Raw genomic sequence first — 19,906 nt, 5'->3', positions numbered from 1 at the left:
TATCTGCACACAGCTCCTGACAGAACAGTTCTCTTCCCACCCCATTCTGCTGTTCCCAGGAGATGTTTCTGGGAATGTTTTTTCTTCCTAAGCCATGTATGAAATCTTAGTGCATCACCTAAATAACAGGAATAATATGAATGATGCCTTTTCGGTTAAGATCACCTCTAACCTTGCACGGTGTGAGTAATGTGAGTATCAATTAACTTGATAATGCCAAGCACATCATGAAAACCCAGATTAATGACTCTGGGAGCTATTCTTTTTTTGTTGTAGTGAGTCACTGTGCCTGGAGCATGGAGAGCAATTACCTCTGACTCATCAAGAGAAGGAAGGAAGAGCCTGATTTTCTGCTCTGAAGACAGGTAAATCAGCCATACTGATAGATATGATTTGAGCAGTGTGTTAGCCCAATTCCATAGTGTGTTAACAGCCATAGTAACTTCCTTTTTTCCCTGCTTTTCCCCAAGTCTACAAAGTTGACATTCTTCTCACAGTGACTCAAAATCTGCAGTTGTCCAGCCAGCTGAGCTGGGGACATGTGGCCTGCAACAGCCTGGAGAAAAGGTCACATCCCACACCTGCATTTTCTAAAGAAAGCTCTGTTGCTGGGCTCTGTCGAACAGGGCTTGGTTTATTTTCAGCCCCAAGTGGCCGTGGGGAGTTCAGGCACAGAGCTGGAGGAGAGCTCAGGAACAAGGTGTTTACAGAGTCGTTTCCTCCAGCTTTGCACTTGACACTTGGATTCTTGGCTCCTCTTTTGCCATTTCATTTGCTGTTCCATGGAGCTGGTGAAATCCATGTTCTCCAGCAGGTGCTGTCAGAATTTCCCTGTATCAGTGCTGTGGAGGAAGACATCCACTGAGGAGTCTTGGGGCTGTGAGAGAGGAGCATTGCTCACCTGCAGCTCAGCCTGGGACCCTGAATTCTGTGGCCTTCAGTGGCCTTCAGGCTGCTGCTGTTCTACTCTTGCTGATCTATTCAGTCCTTGCTGGTGGTTTGGAGCTTTTACAGAATTTTTCTCCCTTCAGTCCCCAAATTCAGGCTCTTGCATCAAACCTTTTCAGATGCACTGTGCTGGGCAGTTTTGTGGCACCATCTCAGGGCCTGCCATGGTGCAGAAGTGCTGCCCAGGGAATTCTTTTCGTGGCTGAGCAGCTCGGGGAGGGCTGTGTGACAATGTGTGACAATGTGTGACACTGGAGCAGGGCTTTGGCTCTGCTTTCCGGTCCCACAGCTCGCCGGGGCAGCGGGAGGCAGAGATAAAGGGCTCAGCGTGGTGGGGAAGGGAGGCTCCTGCTCCCTGCAGATCCCTCTGCTGATTCCAGAGCTGATTTCAGAGCTGGGGCTGGGGGGCCCAGAGGAAGCTGCAGTCACTTCTCAGCAGGAAGGAAAATGACCACATGGAAGGGTGGTTAGAGCAGGGGGCAGGGGACAAAGGGAAAATGCTCTTTGGCACTGGGATTTGCCATGGGGTTGCTCACTGGGCAGTGGGTTTTACGAGCAACATTCAAATCATTCAGCTTTTCCCAGGGTGCTTTTCATGCCTCTTTTAATTTGTATTTTTAATCCAGCACAGCGGTGTGGTTTGTTGTGAGAGGGTCTTCATGGAGCAGGAACTAGCAGGGGGTTAAGAGATAAAAGTGTATTTTTTATCATCAGTCTCTGCTCTGGCCAGCCTTGTGCTATCAGTGCTTTCTTCAGCCTAATTCCTGAATCAAAATGAATTCCCTCACAGCCTGTCAGTGGAACAAAGCTGAAATGTGAGGCACATCCCCAGTGGCTCCATGACAGGTGTCCCTGTCCCTGCTGTCCCAGCGCATCCGCTGACCTTGTGGAACACAGGAAAACCAGCCCCAGGTGCTCTCACGTGGCTGAGAGCCCCAGGAACGGAGCTGGCAGAGGCTGCCCTGTGTTTGTCACAGCAGCCACAGCACGTGGGGGACACAGGAACACAGCTGGGAGCAGTGGTCACGTGGAGCTTGGAAAAAAGGATGGAGATGGGGCTGTTTGCTTCCAGGCTGGCAAAACACAACTTCCTGGAGCTGCATGTCTTCCCCCAGCTCAGGGCCAGCTGCTGATGCTGTTGCCTGCCCTGGTGAGCTGCTTGTGCTCTGCAGTGACCTCTGAAGGGACAAGGCCTTGCTCAGGTCTGCTGAGATTCCTGCTCCAAGCAATGAAGAGCTCAGTTCCTTCAGGATCTTTGCTCAGAAGCAGCTGGGACTCCATTTGGATCTGTGACAATTAGTGCAAAGGCACCTCTCAGGGCACTGACACTTCAGCATTAGGATTTTTTGAGTGACTTCACACAAACCCTTTTATTTTGCTGGATTGTCCTGTGAAAGGGGCCCTGTAGGCCATTACTGAGTGCTGGATTTTCATAGTGCCAAAATCACATGGGCTCCACATTCCACGAGACATTCCATGATCCAGCACAGCTCAGTGGTGAACTCTTCCCTTTCCAAACATTTTGTAGCCTTTGGTTTACCTGCTCCCTGCAACTGGAAACCCATTTCCTGCCCTTTCATCCTCTGCTGTTTTTGATCTCAGCCTCGCCGGTGGGGGTTTTATCTATTTCTGTTTTCTTGTCTCAGGCAGCTTTTGTCCTCACACTTCCACTTCCTGAGGCTGCAGCTGGCCGGGCTGGGGAGCAGGGAGGTCACACTGGGGTGCACGTTGTTTTTGGGGAGCTGAGGGAAGGATGGTGGGTCTGGGGGAGGGATGGGTTTTCAGAGTCAGGAAGGAAAGATGAAGGTGGAAGCAGAGCCTTGCAGCCGGGTTTGTTGGGATAAGGGAGAGGCTGGGCTGGAGGCAAGGTTTGGAATTCCAGTCCCAGCTGGAGCATGGAAGTTGGCTGTGGCTGAGTTGTGGATCTGGGTTTCTCAAGTTTTCCATGAGTTTCTGCTGGAGGAGGTCCTGAGAATGAGTGAAATGGCTCCAGAGGCTCCTCATCCCTTGAAATGCCAGAACCCCAGGATGGTTTGGGTAGGAAGGGACCAGTTCCACCTCCTTCCACTTGCTCCAAGTCCTGTCCAGCCTGGCCTTGGACACAGCCAGGGATCCAGGGACAGCCACAGCTTCTCTGGGCACTGTGTGTCAGAGCCTCCCCACTCTCCCAGGGAGACATTTCTTCCCAAAATCCCATCTAACCCTGCCTGCTGGCAGTTTAAATCCATCACCCCTTGTCCTGTCACTCTGCCCATAGAAAACATCCCTCATCAGTGCTGATTTCCCTAATCAGCTATCCCATTCTGCTCCACCTCTTCCAGCCATCCTCTTCTCCCCAAGCACCCCATATTTCAGGAAAACACCTGAAAACACCATTCTCAGCTTTTGCCAGGAGCAGGCAGAGCTGAAGCAGCAGACCTCACAGCTTTGGATCCCAATGAATTCCCCACAAGTGCTTTGATTTCCTGAAGAAATGAAGTCACCAGCTGCAGGCTCTCCCTGTATCCATGCGGGAATGTGGCTCCTGAGCTGCCCTCCCCTGTCCCCACACACATTCCTGTGTCACTGTCACCCCTATTGGCCCAGAACCTGCCTCCAAGGCCTGCAGCAGGGGTCACGTCATCACTCTGAGTAATAACTCGCTGCTGACTGTTTCCTGGGAGGAAAGGAAAGGCAGGAAGGAAAAACAACTGGTCAAAATTTCCACTCATGATCAACCAAAAAAAAAAAAAAAAAAAAGGGAAATAAAAGGAAAGCATGAATCAGAGGAGCTGGTTTCATTCAGGAACACGGAATTCTACTGAGCAATGAGGACCTGACCTCTGTAGCAGGAGATTTGATGCTCTTTATTTATTCATTGTGGGACACTTTGGCATAAACAGCGTGTACGTGACAATATTCCTGACTTGTTCTGGGCTGCATCAGCCTGGCACAGGCTTGAAACCCAGTGGGTACCATTGGACCTCGTTGGTGCTCCTCAGCCTGGATCCAGCCGTGTTTCCCTGGATGGAGAGCTCTGTGGGATCACAGAGCACCTCTGGTCACCTCTGAACGCCCTGTCCCCAGCAGGGCACAACGAGGCTTCCCCGGCGAGGGATCCCCGGCTGGGCAGTGCGGGAGGAGAAGGAGGAGGAGGAGGTGCCTTTCCTTCAGCATCCAGAACAGGTGAGAGCAGGTAGAGCCACGGGGGAGGGCAGGGATGGAGGGATGGATGATGGACGGACAGACGGATGGATGATGGATGGATGGATGGATGGATGGATGGATGGATGGATGGATGGATGGATGGATGGATGGATGGATGGATGGATGGATGGAAGATGCCATGAATAGAAGGATGGACGGTAGGATGGACAGAAGGATGAATGGAAGGATGGACGGTAGGATGGACAGAAGGATGAATGGAAGGATGGACGGTGGGGTGGACGGTGGGATGGACAGTAGGATGGACAGAAGGATGGACAGAAGGATGGACAGAAGGACGGACACACGAACTGACGCTGCGGGCTCAGCCGCACGTGACCCCAAGCCCCGCCCAGCGCCGCCAAAGGGGCGTGGCCTCCCCGCTCTCCGGGCTCGCTCTCCGCGCCGGGGGCGGGGCCAGACGTGACGCCACGCGCGGCGGACCAATGGGAGCGCGGCGCGGCGCGGCGGGCAGGGCCGGCATTGGGCGGCGGTGATGTCAGGGCGGCGCGGGGCGGGGCGCGGCGGGGCAGAGCGCGGGGCGGCGGAGCGGCCGCGGGTGCGCAGCGGGTGGGAGCGAGCGGCACCGGGCGGTACCGGCAGCGCGGGACACGGGCGGCTGGGGCGGCACCGCGGGGACACGGGCGGCGGCACCGCGGGGACACGGGTGCTTGACGGGGGCACCGCGGGGACACGCGCGCTCGGCGAGGGGACCGGCCGGGAGGCAGCTCCGCTCCGCTCCGCTCCTCTCCGCTCCGCTCCTCTCCGCTCATCCCCGCGGGGCTCCGCTCCGGAGGTGGCGGTTTGCGGGGCGCTGCGGCAGCTCCGGCGCTGCGGCAGCGGGAGGCGGGGGGAGCCCCGGCCGGGCGGCTCCGGGAGGCGGCGAGGATCGTCCTGCGGGTCCCTGCCGGGTGTCCCTTGCACAGGGCGGCTCTGCCAGCGCATCCCCCGGCACAAGCCCCGCGGGTGCCCAGGGCTGTGAGAGAACAGCCAAGGGACAGTTCGGGTACAGCGAAGGCTGAACCTCAGCATCTGTTGGAGGAAACGGATCGAGCTGCTTATGCGGACTGCCCCAGGAACCGACCGGATATCTCCTTTCCTCCCGTGTGTTTCAGGTGAAAGGCGAGTTTTTGGGAAACCACGTTAGATCCCAGGCTGTCCCAATGCCAGCTGCCACCCTGCAGCCTGCCCAGCTCCGTGAGTAACCTGAACTGGGGAGTTGCTGTGACTCTGAGTAAGAACTGTGCTCGCTTCGTGCTGCGGGGTGAGAAATTCTTCTGGAGGAGGAGGAGGACGGCGGTGACACTTGAAGCCTGCTGGAATCGCTGGCAAAAGGCCCTTCAGGCTGGGATTCTGCAGAGGGACAGTGCCACTGGAGGAAGTGGCAAAGCCCTGGTAGCAAGAAGAGCCTTTCTGAGTGGGATCATCTCTAAAAGCCAGTCCTCTGCTTCAGTGTTCCTTTAAGCTTCTACATTCTGTGCTTCACCTGGTTTTCTCTCTGCTCCATCGCAGCAGCCGTGCTGCTGGAAAAAAACTGGGATAAGATGCACTAAGGCGTCACACATCAAGGAAGGCAAGCTGGGATCCTGCCTTGGTGGCTGCTGCACTGCTCAGCGCTGGAGAGGAGCAGAGCCAGAGGGAATTGCTGCCATTCCCAGCTCCTGCTGTGTCCCCTGCTCGCTCCGTGCTCGGTGTCCCCCGTCCCTGGACTCTGCTTGATGGGGATCTCTGCTGCAGGAGCAGGCTCTGCACTCCCAGGGGGACGAGCAGGGCGAGCAGAGGTCGCTCCTAGATGCTGGAGAGGCCGTTTGGATAAGCTGCTGGCAGAAGATCCCTTCTGGAACAGCTGCTGGCTGTAGGCCCACCGAGCCAAGGGTCAGGAGAGCCTGTCCTGCAGCATGACGTCCAAGCTGGAGCAGAAGGAGAACCCCCAGGCCAACGGGGCTGTGCTGCCCGTGGTGCCCGGGGACGGCCTGGCCAGCCCGGAGCGCGGGCAGCCCTCGGATTTCCTGGGACCCGATGGCACCGCGGTGGAAGTCGTGGTGCTGGAGTCCCGTGCCAACGCCAAGGGGGTGAGGGAAGAGGATGCCCTGCTGGAAAATGGCAGCCAGAGCAACGAGAGTGATGACATCAGCACGGACCGGGGTCCTGAGCCCGCCTCGCCCCTCAAGGAGACCTCCTTTTCCATCGGGCTGCAGGTCCTCTTCCCGTTCCTCCTGGCAGGCTTTGGCACGGTTGCTGCTGGAATGGTGCTGGACATTGTGCAGGTAGGACTGGTGCTTCCCAGGCTCTGAATCCCATGGCTTTGTGGAATAACGGGATGCCAAGGCTGGTTGAGCAGTGGGGATGGGGTGGGATCAGTTTCCTCGTGTGCTGGCTGGGCAGGGGGAGCTGGGGATCCTTCAGGGATGTGTGGGATGAGGGAAGGAGAGGCTGAAGGAACCCTGCACAGCCATAGCTCAGGGGAGAAGGTGCAGCTGAAGCCTGGGAACTGCAGCCACTCCGTGCATGGCAGCTGGAGATAAATCCCTTCCCTGCTGCTGCCTGGTGACACCCCAGGGACTGGTTCCTCTTGTCCCTCTCCCACCTTGGCAGCTTGCTGTGCTGTTCCCGGCTCGTGCCAGCCACGTTAATGTTTCTCTCAGCTCATTCCAGAGCTTCCTGCGCCGCTTCCTTGTGCTCTTGAGGCATCCAGGGCTGACAGGGCTCAGGGAGAGGTTGCTCCTCCTCAGGGCTGTGTGGAGGTGATCCTTCGGAAAGGCTGGCAGAGAGCTGGCAGTTGGCTCTGGATGGAAATCAAGGTGTTCTCCATGGCCAGGTGACTGTGGGAACCTGACAGCCTGCTTGTGTTTCCATGTGGGAACTGTGCCTGTGCAAATTGTGCCTCCTGTGTTGTTCCCTGCCTCGTTCTCCAAGCGTGCCTGACAGCAGATCAGCTTCTCCTTCGCCCTGAGCGCCAGGCTGGGCAGAGCTGTGTGATTGCCACCCCTGAGGCACAAAACTGGGGTCATCCCTGGGGTTGTGGGACTCCTGGGATGGGGCTGCAGCCATTTTGGAGCTGTGGGCAGCCGAAAACGCTCTGCTTGGAGCTGCTGTGTTTGCTGGGCTGAGGAAAACAAGGCCTGGTGGTGTGGGCAGAGAGAGGCTCGAGTGTCAGCCCTGGGTGCTGCTGGCAGCTGGGATCAGCCCAGCCCGCTGCCAGGAAGTCAGAGGGGTTTTTTTGGGATTTGTGGGTGGTCAGGCAGTGCTGGCCTGCCCGGAACAGCAATTTCCCTGCGTGCCTTGGCACTCTGGTCATCCTTGTGGCCTCTCTTGGTGGAACCTGCTGGGAAGTGACTCCAAACAGGAAAGGCTGGACGGGCTGAATTAACCCGGGACAGATTTACTGGAATCATTTTCTGAAAAAAAGACATTTCAAGCGTGTTTTCCCTTCGCAAAGTCCCTGCAAACCCATGCCTGGCTCTTCTGGAAGTTCCCCAGAACGATCTGAACCCAACCTAAAGTTTTTCCTGGAGGAGGAACAGCCCTTGTGGCCGGGAAGGGTTGGGACACTGCCGCTTGGTGTTCTCCTGCCTTGATTTTTATGGCCTTCAGGAATAAAACTAAACTGAACTGTGTCCCACAGCAGCTCAGCGTGTGGCTGGGCAGCCTGTGCTGCCAGCAGCTCTGAGCAGGGATTAACGAGCCACGGGAATGCCATGGGGTGGGAAAGGGGGATGGGGAGCTCAGCTGCAGGGGATGCTGCTGGTGGAGGTTCCAAAGGCTCAGGGGTGGAAGGAGGGAGCACAGGAGCTGCAGTTGCACTGCTGGGGGTGGTTGGTGGTGCCTGGAGGGCTCCATGCGCTCCATGCCCCTCGTTCTGGGTCACCACACTAATGATCCAGCTGGGATTGGTGTCCCCACTGTGCAGACAAGCAGCCCTGGCTGCTGGCCATGCTGTCCCATTAACGTGGCGCTGGGGATTCTCCTCCCAGGAGGAGGATTTGGTCTCTGGGTGGGAGAGACCCTAGGCCAGGTACGTGTGAGTGCCCCAGCTGCTTTCTGTGTGCCCTTGGCACCATCCCCTCTCCCAGCAGAGCCCTGGTCATTGTTTTCCAGACTCCCTGGAGGTTCTTTGGATGGGCTGGAAGTGTGAGGGAGGGAGGGAACTCCTTTTCCCTCCTATCCTGAACTTAAATTCTGATTTCATCTTCTCTTTTCCTTTATTTCCTTTTTTTTTTTTTCTTGGTTGTTTTTTTTTCTCCTGGTTGGTTTTCTTTGGTTTTTTTTGATTTCTGGGGTGGATTTTTTTGACTTCCCCGAGCAGCCTGGCTCCGTTTGTCCCCATGGAGCCACACTGTGGGCACTCATCCCCACAGGGAGCTTTGTTCCCTGCAGGAGCCACAGAGCCCCACAGACGCCCAGTGTTGTATAACATCTCACATTAAGCAAGCTGGCAGGAGCTCACGGGTCCTGCTCCTTGCAGCGAGGCAGCTGCTGAGGTCTGCAGAAATCTCCTTGTTTTCCCTCCCCAAAGATGGCTTTTCTTCCTTCCTCCAGGAGCAGCCCTGTCTTGCTCAGGGAGCTGCTCCAGCAGGCTCCAGTTAGGGCTGCTGCTGGCACCAGTCTGCAGTGCAGCCTCCCCTGGAAGGTTAATTTACAAAGCCAGGCTTGGGAAAAGGTGAGGGAAGGCTTGAAGTGGTGCCTGATGCTGCCCCTGGGACCTCTGGAGCCAGGGAGGTTTTGCCCAGCCTGACTGATGGCAGTGTTCCTGTCATGAAGTGGCTCTGGTGACACCCAGCTCGTCCTGCTGGCCAGTGGCAGTGTGGTGCTGCCAGGGGAAGGTGGAGTGAGGGATTCACCCGCTCAGCACACAGCAAAATAATCCCAGAGTCTGCCTAAAAATAGCCTGGGGAGAGCCGAGCTTGGCTGCTCCTGGAGGTGCCTTAAAGGAGGCACAGCCTTGCTGGAGGAAGGATTTCAGATTCTTCTCTCCTGCCTTAGAGTTGTGGAATGGTTTGGGTTGGAAAGGACCTTAAAGGTCATCCCATCCCACCCCCACATGGGCAGGGACACCTTCCCCTGTCCCAGTTTGCTCCAAACTCAATCCACCCTGGCCTTGGACACTCCCAGGGATGGGGAATCCACAGCCTGTGCCACCTTGTCTCACCAAGCTGGCAGAAACACTCAGGGGATTTGTATTGACTGGGAAACACCTTTTCCCTTAGAGGAACAATCATCCCAGTTCATCCATCTCAGCCTTGCCTCCTGTGATCACACTTCTCCCCCCAACAATTTTTCAAGTGCAGCTTGAGTTGTGGCACTGCAAAGCACCAGGAAACTGCAGCTTGTTGGATCAGAGGTGAAGGATGGAAGTGCAAACAGAAAATAACTGAAGTCCTTCCTCACAGGAAGGCATTAGGCAGGCAGGTAGAGTGATTTATATTTGCTGTCAGGTGTTGGCTGAGTGTGACAGAGTGAGAAACAGGAGGTATTCTGGTCACTGAGAATAAAATGGGGTAGTGAAGTTGGAGTAGCTCACAGGGCTGATTTTAAATGCAGGGTTTTGTAGGGGTTTGTGTTTTCAGCTGCTCCCCTACAAGGAGCTTACCCTGCAATTACTCTTTGCTTTTTCCTAAATAACCATGGCTGCCTCTGTCCCTCATGCCAGGGCAGTTAGAGAGCCAGAGAAGTTAGGAAATCCCTGCTTTAACCCAGGGAAAGGTGGCCTCAGAGGGCTGGAGTTGGGATCAGGGAGCAGCAGTGCCTTGCTCCAGAATGTGTTTGTAAGACACAGACATAGAAAAGGCTCTCAGCTGAGGCTGACCAAACTTCAGCACTCAAATCTGCCAAAAACTGCAAGTATTGGGCAAAGCCTCTCCATCTTTCCCTGTTTTGGCCTCTGGGTGTGTAAACATTTTGTCAGTGGTGACTCTTTGGGGGATTTTTCACTGAAAGCTGCTGGCTCAGAGCTGTTTTGTCAGCCCAGCAGGGACGTGTGGTCACTGCTACAAATGTCAGAAGTGGGAAAAGCACTGCAGAATTGCAAGTGTGGCAACAGGGAGGGGATTGGGATGTCTGCTCAGGGCAGTGCCAGGTGTCAGAGGTGACCATGAGTGGGTGACAGCCCAGAGCAAAGCTTTGTATCAACCACCCTTGTGTTTAATGGCTTCATTTCATGTGCTTTGATCTTGCAGCACTGGGACGTCTTCAAATACGTGACTGAGGTGTTTATCTTGGTTCCTGCTTTGCTGGGCCTGAAGGGGAACCTGGAGATGACCCTGGCATCCCGCCTGTCCACAGCTGTGAGTGTGGGATCCCTGCTTTGGGAAGGGCTGGGGAGAGGTTTATTTGTCTGTGTTTGCCTGGGCAGGCAAAATTCCCTGTGTTGATGACAACAGACAGCAGAGCCTGGAGTTCAGCATGCTGGGAAGGTGTTTTCATCCCGCTGGGCTGATGGGATTTGAAGGATTAATGGTCCTTAAGCTTTGCTGACAGCGAGCTGGCTGGGATCCAGCTTTTTCCACCAGGAGCTGGGTGCAGGAATGTCACCAGAGCAGGCTGGAAGGAGCCAGGGGAGGAGGAGAGAGCCTGGGGACATTGTGGAGCAGAGAGGACCTTGCAGGGAGAGCTCACAGAGGGACTGACAGGCTCTTGAAGGGATGGAGATCAGGGCTGGGCATTTCTCCTGCTGGAATTCACTCTGATCCCTGGGGAACAGTGAGCTCCCTGTTCCCTGGGCATCCCTGAGCCCCTGAGGGATGGGGGCAGGCTGTGGCAGCTCCTCAGAGCTCTGTGTTAGCCCAGCTGCCAGGGAATTGCTCTGTGTTCCTCCAGCACAGCAGCCTGGAGCTGAGCAGGGCTGGAGAGGGACACACAGCCTCTCCTGCTGGGGACAGGACACTGCCTCCTTCTGCAAAGCATCTCCTGATGTCCCCATGGTGGGATCTTCCGTCTGCAGGGTATTCCTGCCTGCTCCCAGGAGCTTTTAGCCCCTCATGGCTTCTGTGTCCCCTCAGGGCTCCTCATGGCCTCTCTGTCCCCTCATGGCCTCTCTGTCCCCTCATGGCCTCTCTGTCCCTCATGGCTCCTCTGTCCCTTCATGGCTTCTGTGCCCCTCTCATGGCTTCTCTGTCCCCTTCATGGCTCCTGTGCCCCTCTCATGGTCTCTCTGTCCCTCATGGCTCCTCTTCTGTCCCCTCATGGCTCTTCTGTCCCCTCATGGCTCCTCTGTCCCCTTCATGGCTCCTCTGTCCCTCATGGCTCCTCAGGCCCTGGGAGGATGAAGCCTCTGGGCCCAGCTGCTCCAGTGCCAGGGCCTGCAGGGACAGAGGCTGAGCTTTGTTCACCCCTTCCCTCTGGGAAACAAATCCCTTTGTTTGATTCCCTCTCCATTGTTGGGATCACGACAGGATCCCTGCTGTCCCAGACACGAGGACCTTCTCCCTCTTGGCCTTGGCCACCTCCTGGCCATGGCTGCTCAGGGGGAATCACGGCATCATTAAGGCTGCAAAACACCTCCAGGACCATCCCAGAACCTCCCTGTGCCCATGCCTGGTGGGACAGCAGGATCTCTGCTGCCAGGTGCTCCCTGGAGCTTCCCAGTGTGGATCCCAAACTCTCCCCACAGGGAAGCAGCCTGGAGTGATTTCTCAGCCTTTGGGTTTCTAATTAGTGCTGCTTTAAGGCACCTCAGAAATTCCTTTCACAATTAAGAGGTAAAACTCCCCCATTAGTTAAAGGATTAAAATCCTGTTGCCAGTGACTACAGCAAGGTTATGTTAATCCCAGCCTAATTGCCATGGGGCTGGAATTTTAAGGTCAGGCTTCATATGGAGCTCAGATTCCTGTGCTGGATGTGCTGCTCCAGTCAACTTTTTGTTGGTTTTCCCCCATTCCTTCCTCCTCTCTGCCCAGAATGATTTGCCCTAGAGATGGATGCATCTCAGAAAAACGAGCTGGCAGGTCTCGACACAACCAGCAAGGAGAGCAGGGGGATTAATTATCAATGACTGCTTGTTTTCTTGTTTTCCTTTCCACCTGAGAGGAGGAAATTGCTGCTGTGTTGTTGTGCACAAGTTCAGTGCTGTCAGGCAGCAAACATGCATTACCCACTCCAGTGTTTGAGCCTCTCCCTTGTTTCCTAAATTCATCAGTAAATTGGGTATAAAGTTCTCCATTCTTCCCATAAAGATCCAGGAGGTGGGAGGGAAGAGCAGAACTTGTGCTCTGCAGTGATTCCACTGGGTTATTTTGGATTGCACGCCAGGAACTAAAGCAATTTCCACCTCCTGGTTGTCCTGATTAGCATCTCCCAGTGCCAGGTGACCCCTGTGCCACAGCTTCCCGCTCCTCTCTGTGTCCCCACATGGGATCAGCCTTGTTCACTCAGCTTTTATCAGGAACAGGAGGATTTGCTGCCAGCTTTGCTCCACGTGCTGCTGCTCTGGCCTCGCTCAGTGTCAGGGCAGGAGCACAGAGCTGACCCAAGGCTCTGCCCCTCTGTCCCTGCCTGCCTGGCTGACCTGAGGGGCAGCCTGACCCAGCTGGGCCCCAGCCAGATGTGGTTGGATCAGCAGGGGAGTGAATTCCGGGAGAAATGCAGTGGGTGGCTGCAGGGGGACAGAGAGATCTCGCTGCTTTTGCAACATTCCCATCAGGCTGACATCAATTCCCCTTCACACTCCCTTTTCTGCTGAATCACTCTCCTGTCAGAGCTGAGGGTTTGAGGGCATTGTCCCCTCCTGCTCCTGGCACACAGGAATTTGGCTGGTACCAGGTGTAAAGTGCTGTCAGTTTGTCATGCTGTTGCATCTCCTCCTGCAGGCTAATATTGGCCAAATGGATACACCCAAAGAGCTCTGGAAGATGATCACAGGGAACATGGCTCTGATACAGGTAAGGAGAAGGAAGTGGAGTATTTATACCTGGTGTAAGCCCAACTTTGGCATGTGTGGGAGGTTTAAATGTGTGGGTTGTGCTGTTCACTGTCCATATTCTGTGTTTGATGGGGAGGCAAGTGGCACCTTTGTGTCACACAGCCACGTTGGCCCTGCAGGTTAGACTGGGTGTTTCCATGCTGGCTTCTAATCCACCTGGATGGAATTGATCCATACCACCTGGATGGTGCTTCCCTCTTAGAATCATAGAGTAGAATCCCAGAATGGTTTGGGTTGGGAAAGACCTTAAAGCTCCTCTTGTTCCCATGGACAAGGACACTTTCCACTGTCCCAGGCTGCTCCAAGCCCTGTCCAGCCTGCCCTTGGGCACCTCCAGGGATCCAGGGGCAGCCACAGCTTCTCTGGGCAGCCTCTCCCCTCACCCTGGGACTGTTCTGCTCTGTTGGTGACTCCCTGGTTTCCCTCTCCAGGTCCAGGCCACCGTGGTTGGCTTCCTGGCCTCGATTGCAGCCGTGGTGTTTGGATGGATCCCAGATGGGCACTTCAGCATCAACCACGCTGTGCTGCTCTGTGCCAGCAGTGTGGCCACTGCCTTCATTGCCTCCCTGGTTCTGGGTGAGACACACACCCTCTGGGCACTTCTTCCTCAAAGATTACCCTCCCCTTGGCCTTATCCTGGTTTTTGCTCTTTCTGGCTGCAGGCATGATCATGATTGGGGTGATCATCGGCTCCAGGAAGATGGGGATCAATCCTGACAACGTGGCCACCCCGATTGCTGCCAGCCTGGGGGACCTCATCACCCTGGCCCTGCTGTCAGGGATCAGCTGGGGCTTGTACAAGGAGCTGGGTGAGGAGAAGCAGAAGGCCTTGGTCTCTCCCTGCTGCTTCCCTGGGCTGCTGTGTTTCCTCATTTCACCCTCCTCCTCTGCCCTTTCTGTGCTTGGGGTGTGTAGGATTCCTGCTCTGGAGCTCCCTCAGGTATTCCTAGTTCAGATAAGGGGAGGATTTGGACCTTCTCCCTGCCTTTAAGGACCTGCACACTCCTTCCTGTCCAGTGAAGTGCCCAGGGAGAGGCTGAACCCTTCCAGGTGCTGAGGCAGTGGGACAAGGCGGGTTTGGATTCCATCTGCTGTGCTGTCAGCTCCAGCTGGGGATCATCAGGGCAGGGCTGCAGCTGGAGACTCCCAGCTTCCTCCTCCTTCCCCTCCGCCTTCCTTCCCGGTCGGGACACTGGGATGTGACTCAGCCAGTTCATCCAGGGGTGAAGCAGCACTGGGAGATCCTGTCTGGGAGTTGGAAAAGTGGGGATGAGCAGCTGGAATTGAAGGGATCTCACTCAGATCTGTTGATAAACAGATCCAAGTGTTTTACTGAGTACAACTCCCAGCAGGAGAAGGAAACACCACGTCCTGCAGAGCTCAGGTTGGCCTGGCCCAGTTCTCCCTGCCCTTCCTGGATCTCCTGAGGGATGTATCCTTGATTTCTCTGCTTCTTCTCCCTCCCACAGAGAGCAAAGCCTACGTGAACCCCTTGGTGTGCGCCTTCTTCATCGCCCTGCTGCCCATCTGGATCATCATTGCCAAGAGGAATTCTGCCACCCGGGAGGTGCTGTACTCGGGCTGGGAGCCTGTCATCATTGCCATGGCCATCAGCAGGTGGGAATGAATGGCCCTGGCCCCAAGCCCAGCCCCTCTCCCTGGGCTGATCCCAGCCCTGACCTCTCCCCTCTCCCCCTGCAGCGTTGGGGGGTTGATTCTGGACAGGACGGTGTCGGACCCAAACTTTGCTGGGATGGCTGTTTTCACACCAGTTATCAATGGTGAGTCCTGCCCCACCCTGGGGTTGTGGGGTTGGCTGGGATTTCAGGCAGGTTAAGGGCAATAATTCTCTTTTGGGTGCCAGGGGCACACAGTGGTTTGGCTGCCCCTGTGCCACTGAAGGGTGACAGGCCTGAGAGGCTATTCCCTAAAAACACCCATTTCAAGGGACTTCTTAATCTCCTTATTCCTCCTGTCTAGTGGAATCATCTTCCAAAATATTTGCCTTGTGGCAACTGGAAACACAAATACTTGTATTTGCACCTCGGAGTCAGGAAATCCAATTGATTCTGGTATAATGTTTTCACCTCCCTTCTGCCTAATGAACCAGGCAAACTCATTTTTGGATTTTTACAATGCGTGGAGTTAATTCTGAGTCAGTGTGTCTCATGCTAGTGGCTTTCACAGTTTCACTGTGCCTCGGGTGAAAAATAATAGTTTTGAACTTCCTGTGTCTGTTTTGGTGCCTGACTCACCATTTTTGTTGCACATCTTCCTTCCACCCCGAGCTGCAGTGACAGAACTGCTTCAGCTTCACTCAGGAGCCTGAGGGGAAAAACCACAGCTTTGTCCCAGCTGTGGGATGTCCTCACATCCCTCAAAAGTGGAATTGGGGTCAAAAATAGGCTGTTCTGCATTATTCCAGCACCTGGATGTGCTGGCTGTTGAGAGGAGTTCTTGGAGGTGTCTGGGATGTCACCTGGGTGCTGTTTCTGCTCTGCAGGTGTGGGTGGCAACCTGGTGGCCGTGCAAGCCAGCCGCATCTCCACCTACCTGCACATGAGTGGGGTGCCTGGAGACAGCCCTGAGGCAGCCCATCGGAGGTGCCCCAGCCCCTGCAGCACCTTCTGCAGCTCAGGTAGCCCAGGAGCTGTGGGAATGCAGGGATTTGTGCTCCCTGAGCTCTCTGGGGGAGCGTGGGCACAGGAAAAGGGGCACAGCCGTGCTCTGGGGTGGCTCGGGGTGGGGCTGGTGCTTCCCTGCCCTCTGCACAGGGCTCTGCTGGGTGGGGAGATGTGTTTTTGGAGTGTCCAGAGCTGGGAGGGATCCACAGGATCATCCAGTGCTGCTCCCAGCCCTGCACAGACATCCCAAAATCCCTGACAGCCGGGAACGTGGAGCCACGGGATGGGTTGGGTGGGAAGGGACCTTAAAGTGCCACCCCTGCCATGGGCAAGGACACCTTGCACTGTCCCAGGGTTCTCCAAGCCCTGCCCAGCCTGCCCTTGGACACTGCCAGGGTCTGAGTGTCCCCTTTGCCCCCCTGCAGATGTGAACTCCCGCTCTGCCCGCGTGCTCTTCCTGCTGGTGGTGCCTGGGCACCTGGTGTTCCTCTACACCATCAACTCCATGCAGGGGGGACACACCACGCTCACCCTCATCTTCATCGTGTTCTACATGACAGCAGCACTGCTCCAGGTGAGCTGAGCCCCTCGGGGGACACCGGGGTCACCTGCAGTGGGGACACAGCTGGGGATACACAGCAGCAAAGGCTGGCCCTGCAGGAGCCCACGGGGATGGCTCTTGGGAGGGACACATGAAAGGCTTGAGAGGATCCACTGCAGATTTTGTCTTTAAATACCAATATGAGCCTCTCGCTGCACTGGGGCAGATGGAGGAGAAAATCCCACTTTGGCAGTTCTGCTGGGCTGACAAGTTACTCCTTTTTGGAAAAGTTACTCCTTTTTGGAAAAGTTACTCCTTTTTGGAAAAGTTACTCCTTTTTGGAAAAGTTACTCCTTTTTAGAAAAGTTACTCCTTTAAATTCCTCTAAAACAAGCCACTCTTTTATTTCTGGATGCCAAGCATTGCTGGCCCTGCCTGAGCAGTCCTTCTCTGCCCCTCATCTCCTCAAGCTTGTTCTGGTTAGAGCTGAAAATCCAGGTGCAAAATTTGAATTTCAGGGTGGTCAGGAGCCAGTTTAAGGCTAAACTGGGTGGTGACACAAATCTAACAGAGGACAGGCAGAGGCTGGGAAGGACACAGAGGATTTGGGATGCTCAGGGAGCCACTGGAACTCCCCAGCTCCTCTCTGTGCTGCACTTGTTGCTTTGGGGATGCAGCTGCAGAGTGCAGCCCTCAGGGAGGTGCTTCCAGCTCTGGCTTTTGGGATGTGGTTCCAGCTAGTCTGGCTTTTGGGCTGTGGTTCCAGCTAGTCTGGCTTTTGGGATGTGGTTCCAGCTAGTCTGGTTTTTGGGATGTGGTTCCAGCTCTGGCTTTTGGGAGGTGGTTCCAGCTCTGGCTTTTGGGATGTAGTTCCAGCTCTAGCTTTTGGGATGTAGTTCCAGCTCTGGCTTTTGGGATGTGGTTCCAGCTAGTCTGGCTTTTGGGCTGTGGTTCCAGCTAGTCTGGCTTTTGGGAGGTGGTTCCAGCTCTGGTGTTTGGGATGTGGTTCCAGCTCTGGCTTTTGGGCTGTGGTTCCAGCTCTGGCTTTTGGGAGGTGGTTCCAGCTCTGGTTTTTGGGCTGTGGTTGTGCTGCCCCAGCTGGTGTGGGGTTGCAGGCTCAGGATCTGTGGCTGACTAGCTCTCCCTTGCTGCCCCCAGGTGCTGATCCTGCTCTACATCGCTGACTGGATGGTGCACTGGATGTGGAGCAGGAATCTGGATCCTGACAACTTCTCCATCCCGTACCTGACAGCTCTGGGGGACCTGATAGGCACAGGGCTGCTGGCCCTCAGCTTCCACATCCTCTGGCTCATTGGTGACCGGGACTCTGATGTTGGGGATTAAACCTCCCTGCTCCCCCTTCCCACAGCTTCCTCCTCCTCCTTCCATTTGTCATTTCTTTTCCTCCCCCTTTCCCCTCCAGTTCCTTTCCCCTCCACCCACCCCGTGTCTCTCTCGAGACTTCCACCTTTGGTAATGGATTCTCATTATTTTCAATGGGAATTTTACGTGGTTTATATTTCAAGCCGAGTTTGTACAGAAAAATATATCTAGTTTTAGGAAGGACAAACAAACAAACAACAAAAAAAAAAAACAAAACCAAGTGTAACGAGACAATCACTAAGTGCAATTTCATAGCAGTTGTGTCTGAAGCAAGGTTGCAGTGAAGGTCCTGAAAATTCAGATAGTGCAGGGAGCACCCCCTGCCCCTCTCCCTCGAGGTGAAGGGCTGCTTTTTCCGCTTCATAAGCGTTTTAAACCCTGCAGGTGGAGCTCAGGCTGGTGTGGCTGAGCATTTTAAACCCTGCAGGTGGAGCTCAGGCTGGTGTGGCTGAGCTGACACCTTCCAGCCAAGTCCAGCCTCGTGGCTGAGGGCACAGGGTGCCTCCTGCCTCGGCTCTCTGCAACTCCATCCTGTGCCCACATCCCGAAATCTGGGAGTCTGTGGGAGAGGGGTGAGGAGGATGGGGAGGAAGGCTCCCAGGAATGTCACTGATCTCATTTAGAAGCTCAGCCCCTGCTGGGAGCTCTGCTGGCAGCTCTAGGCTCCCTTTTGCCACCCATCCCAGCCTGCAGAGTGCTCCCCACCCACCATCCCCATCCCAGCTGCCAGGGATTCCCTGCAGGATCTGCTGGAGCTCTGCTGGATGCTCTCTCCTTGTGCTGCACCATTTCCATGGCTCAGTGCAGGCTTTCCCAGAGAGGTGGATGGAAGAACAGCTCCTAATTTTTGTGTTCAGATTTCCTCTCAGCTGCTGAGGGCTCCTCCAGCCCCCCAGCACCTCCCCTAGCTGAGCCTGAGGTGTTTCCAGCTGGAGAGCAGCATTTTGCTCTTGGTGTCTGTTAGGAAAGACATCCATAGGATCCACGGGGTTTCTCTCTAGGTGCCAGCTGGAAAACAGCTGGATATCCAGGCACAGCTGGATTTCTGGAGCCCTGGCTGTTGTGACAGCTCTGTAGCACAGGAACCCACCTGCCCCAGTGTAAAATGTGGGGTTGGGAGCACTGGGAGTGCAGGGTTCCCTCCTCAGCTTCCTCCCCTCCTGCTTCTTGTGCTGCTCAGCTCAGTGCTGGCTGGAATTCCTTCCCTTCCCCTGTTCCTCCGTGCTGGAAGGGCAACAAAAAACCACAGCAAGTGCAGCCAGATGGGCAAATCAAGACCAAAGTTAGTCCAGGATCATTGTCCCAACACAGGGCTGCTGAGCTGGGCTTTACTCAGAGGTGAGCCTGTTGGAAAAGAAAATCAATTTGCAGTGAGTTCTGGAAATCCCTGGGAGCAGGAGGATCCAAAGCAGGGCTCCTGGCTGCTCCAGGCCCTCTCTGGTGCTGTGCAGGGGGCAGAGGGGAGCTCCAGGCTGCTTGCTCCCAGCCCCTCCAAAGAGCAGGGTTGTGGTTTTGGGATGGTTTTTGGGATAATCTCCCCCTTTTCCCTCACTAATCCAACATCAGGCAGAGGGGAGCTCCAGGGTTGTGGTTTTGAGGTGATTTTTGGGATAATTTCCCCCTTTTCCCTCACTAATCCGACACCAGGCTCACTCCCTCTCCTCCTCTTTGCTCTGTGCCCTGGGTGGGAGCTGCTCTGATCCTCCTCTCTCCACTCCAGAGACATCTCACAGATCTCCTTTGGCCAAAGCTCTGCTCAAAATGGAAAAAAAAAATCCAACCACAAAACTCTCCCTGCTGTGCTGAACTCTCAGCCCAGCAACTTCTGCAATATATTTTTTTTTAATGTTCTCAGCTGCTCACCTGATTTCTCTGCCTGATGTTGAGGAATAGATAAGAGACTTCCTTCCATTAACACTTCAGCTTTTACAGGATGTAGAAACTCTCCTGGCCTTTCAGCTGTCACAGCACCACTGAATTCCCAGGAAAAGGTTCCCTGGAGGAGGAATCTGCCACTCGTGCTCAGAGCTGGTGGGGCTGGGGGTTTGCACATTAAATATGGTCAAATATGCTTGGGGAACGGTCAGGGAAAAAATCTGATTTAAAACAGGAATGTTGGTGGAAAAAGAAACCTCTTCCCACTGGTTGCACTCAAATGCATGCCTGCTCTGCAGATGAAAATCCTGGTTTACTCTTTTATTCAAGGAAAAAAAGACTGTCTTAATTATTTATAGTCCTATAACTGACAGAGGTCGACCTAATGGATAAATTATATTTGGTTAAATAAAGATGACATTTATTTATGTGGA

At 54.9% G+C, this 19,906-nt stretch overlaps 1 protein-coding gene and 1 long non-coding RNA gene across 2 annotated transcripts; both read left to right on the top strand.

Annotated features, from left to right (window-relative positions):
• Window positions 1–4,677: 4,677 nt before the first annotated feature.
• On the top strand, window positions 4,678–17,576 carry SLC41A1 (solute carrier family 41 member 1). The gene is made up of 10 exons (XM_085044198.1): window positions 4,678–6,398; window positions 10,308–10,415; window positions 12,937–13,008; window positions 13,481–13,625; window positions 13,712–13,858; window positions 14,519–14,666; window positions 14,751–14,830; window positions 15,553–15,687; window positions 16,099–16,247; window positions 17,373–17,576. The coding sequence occupies exons 1-10, from the start codon at window positions 6,030–6,032 to the stop codon at window positions 17,556–17,558; spliced, it is 1,539 nt and encodes a 512-aa protein (XP_084900324.1). The 5' UTR covers window positions 4,678–6,029; the 3' UTR covers window positions 17,559–17,576.
• Window positions 17,577–19,034: 1,458 nt separating this feature from the next.
• LOC146423856 (uncharacterized) lies at window positions 19,035–19,906 on the top strand. The gene is made up of 2 exons (XR_014847207.1): window positions 19,035–19,163; window positions 19,245–19,906. It is a non-coding gene; the product is annotated as an uncharacterized LOC146423856 (long non-coding RNA).

Source organism: Lichenostomus cassidix, unplaced genomic scaffold (genome assembly GCF_008360975.1).
Source record: "Lichenostomus cassidix isolate B80296 unplaced genomic scaffold, HeHo_3.0 unassigened_scaffold_chr26, whole genome shotgun sequence".
NCBI classification, from domain to species: domain Eukaryota; kingdom Metazoa; phylum Chordata; class Aves; order Passeriformes; family Meliphagidae; genus Lichenostomus; species Lichenostomus cassidix.
Note: the sequence above shows the minus strand (reverse complement) of the source record. Positions and strands in the feature narration are given on the sequence as shown.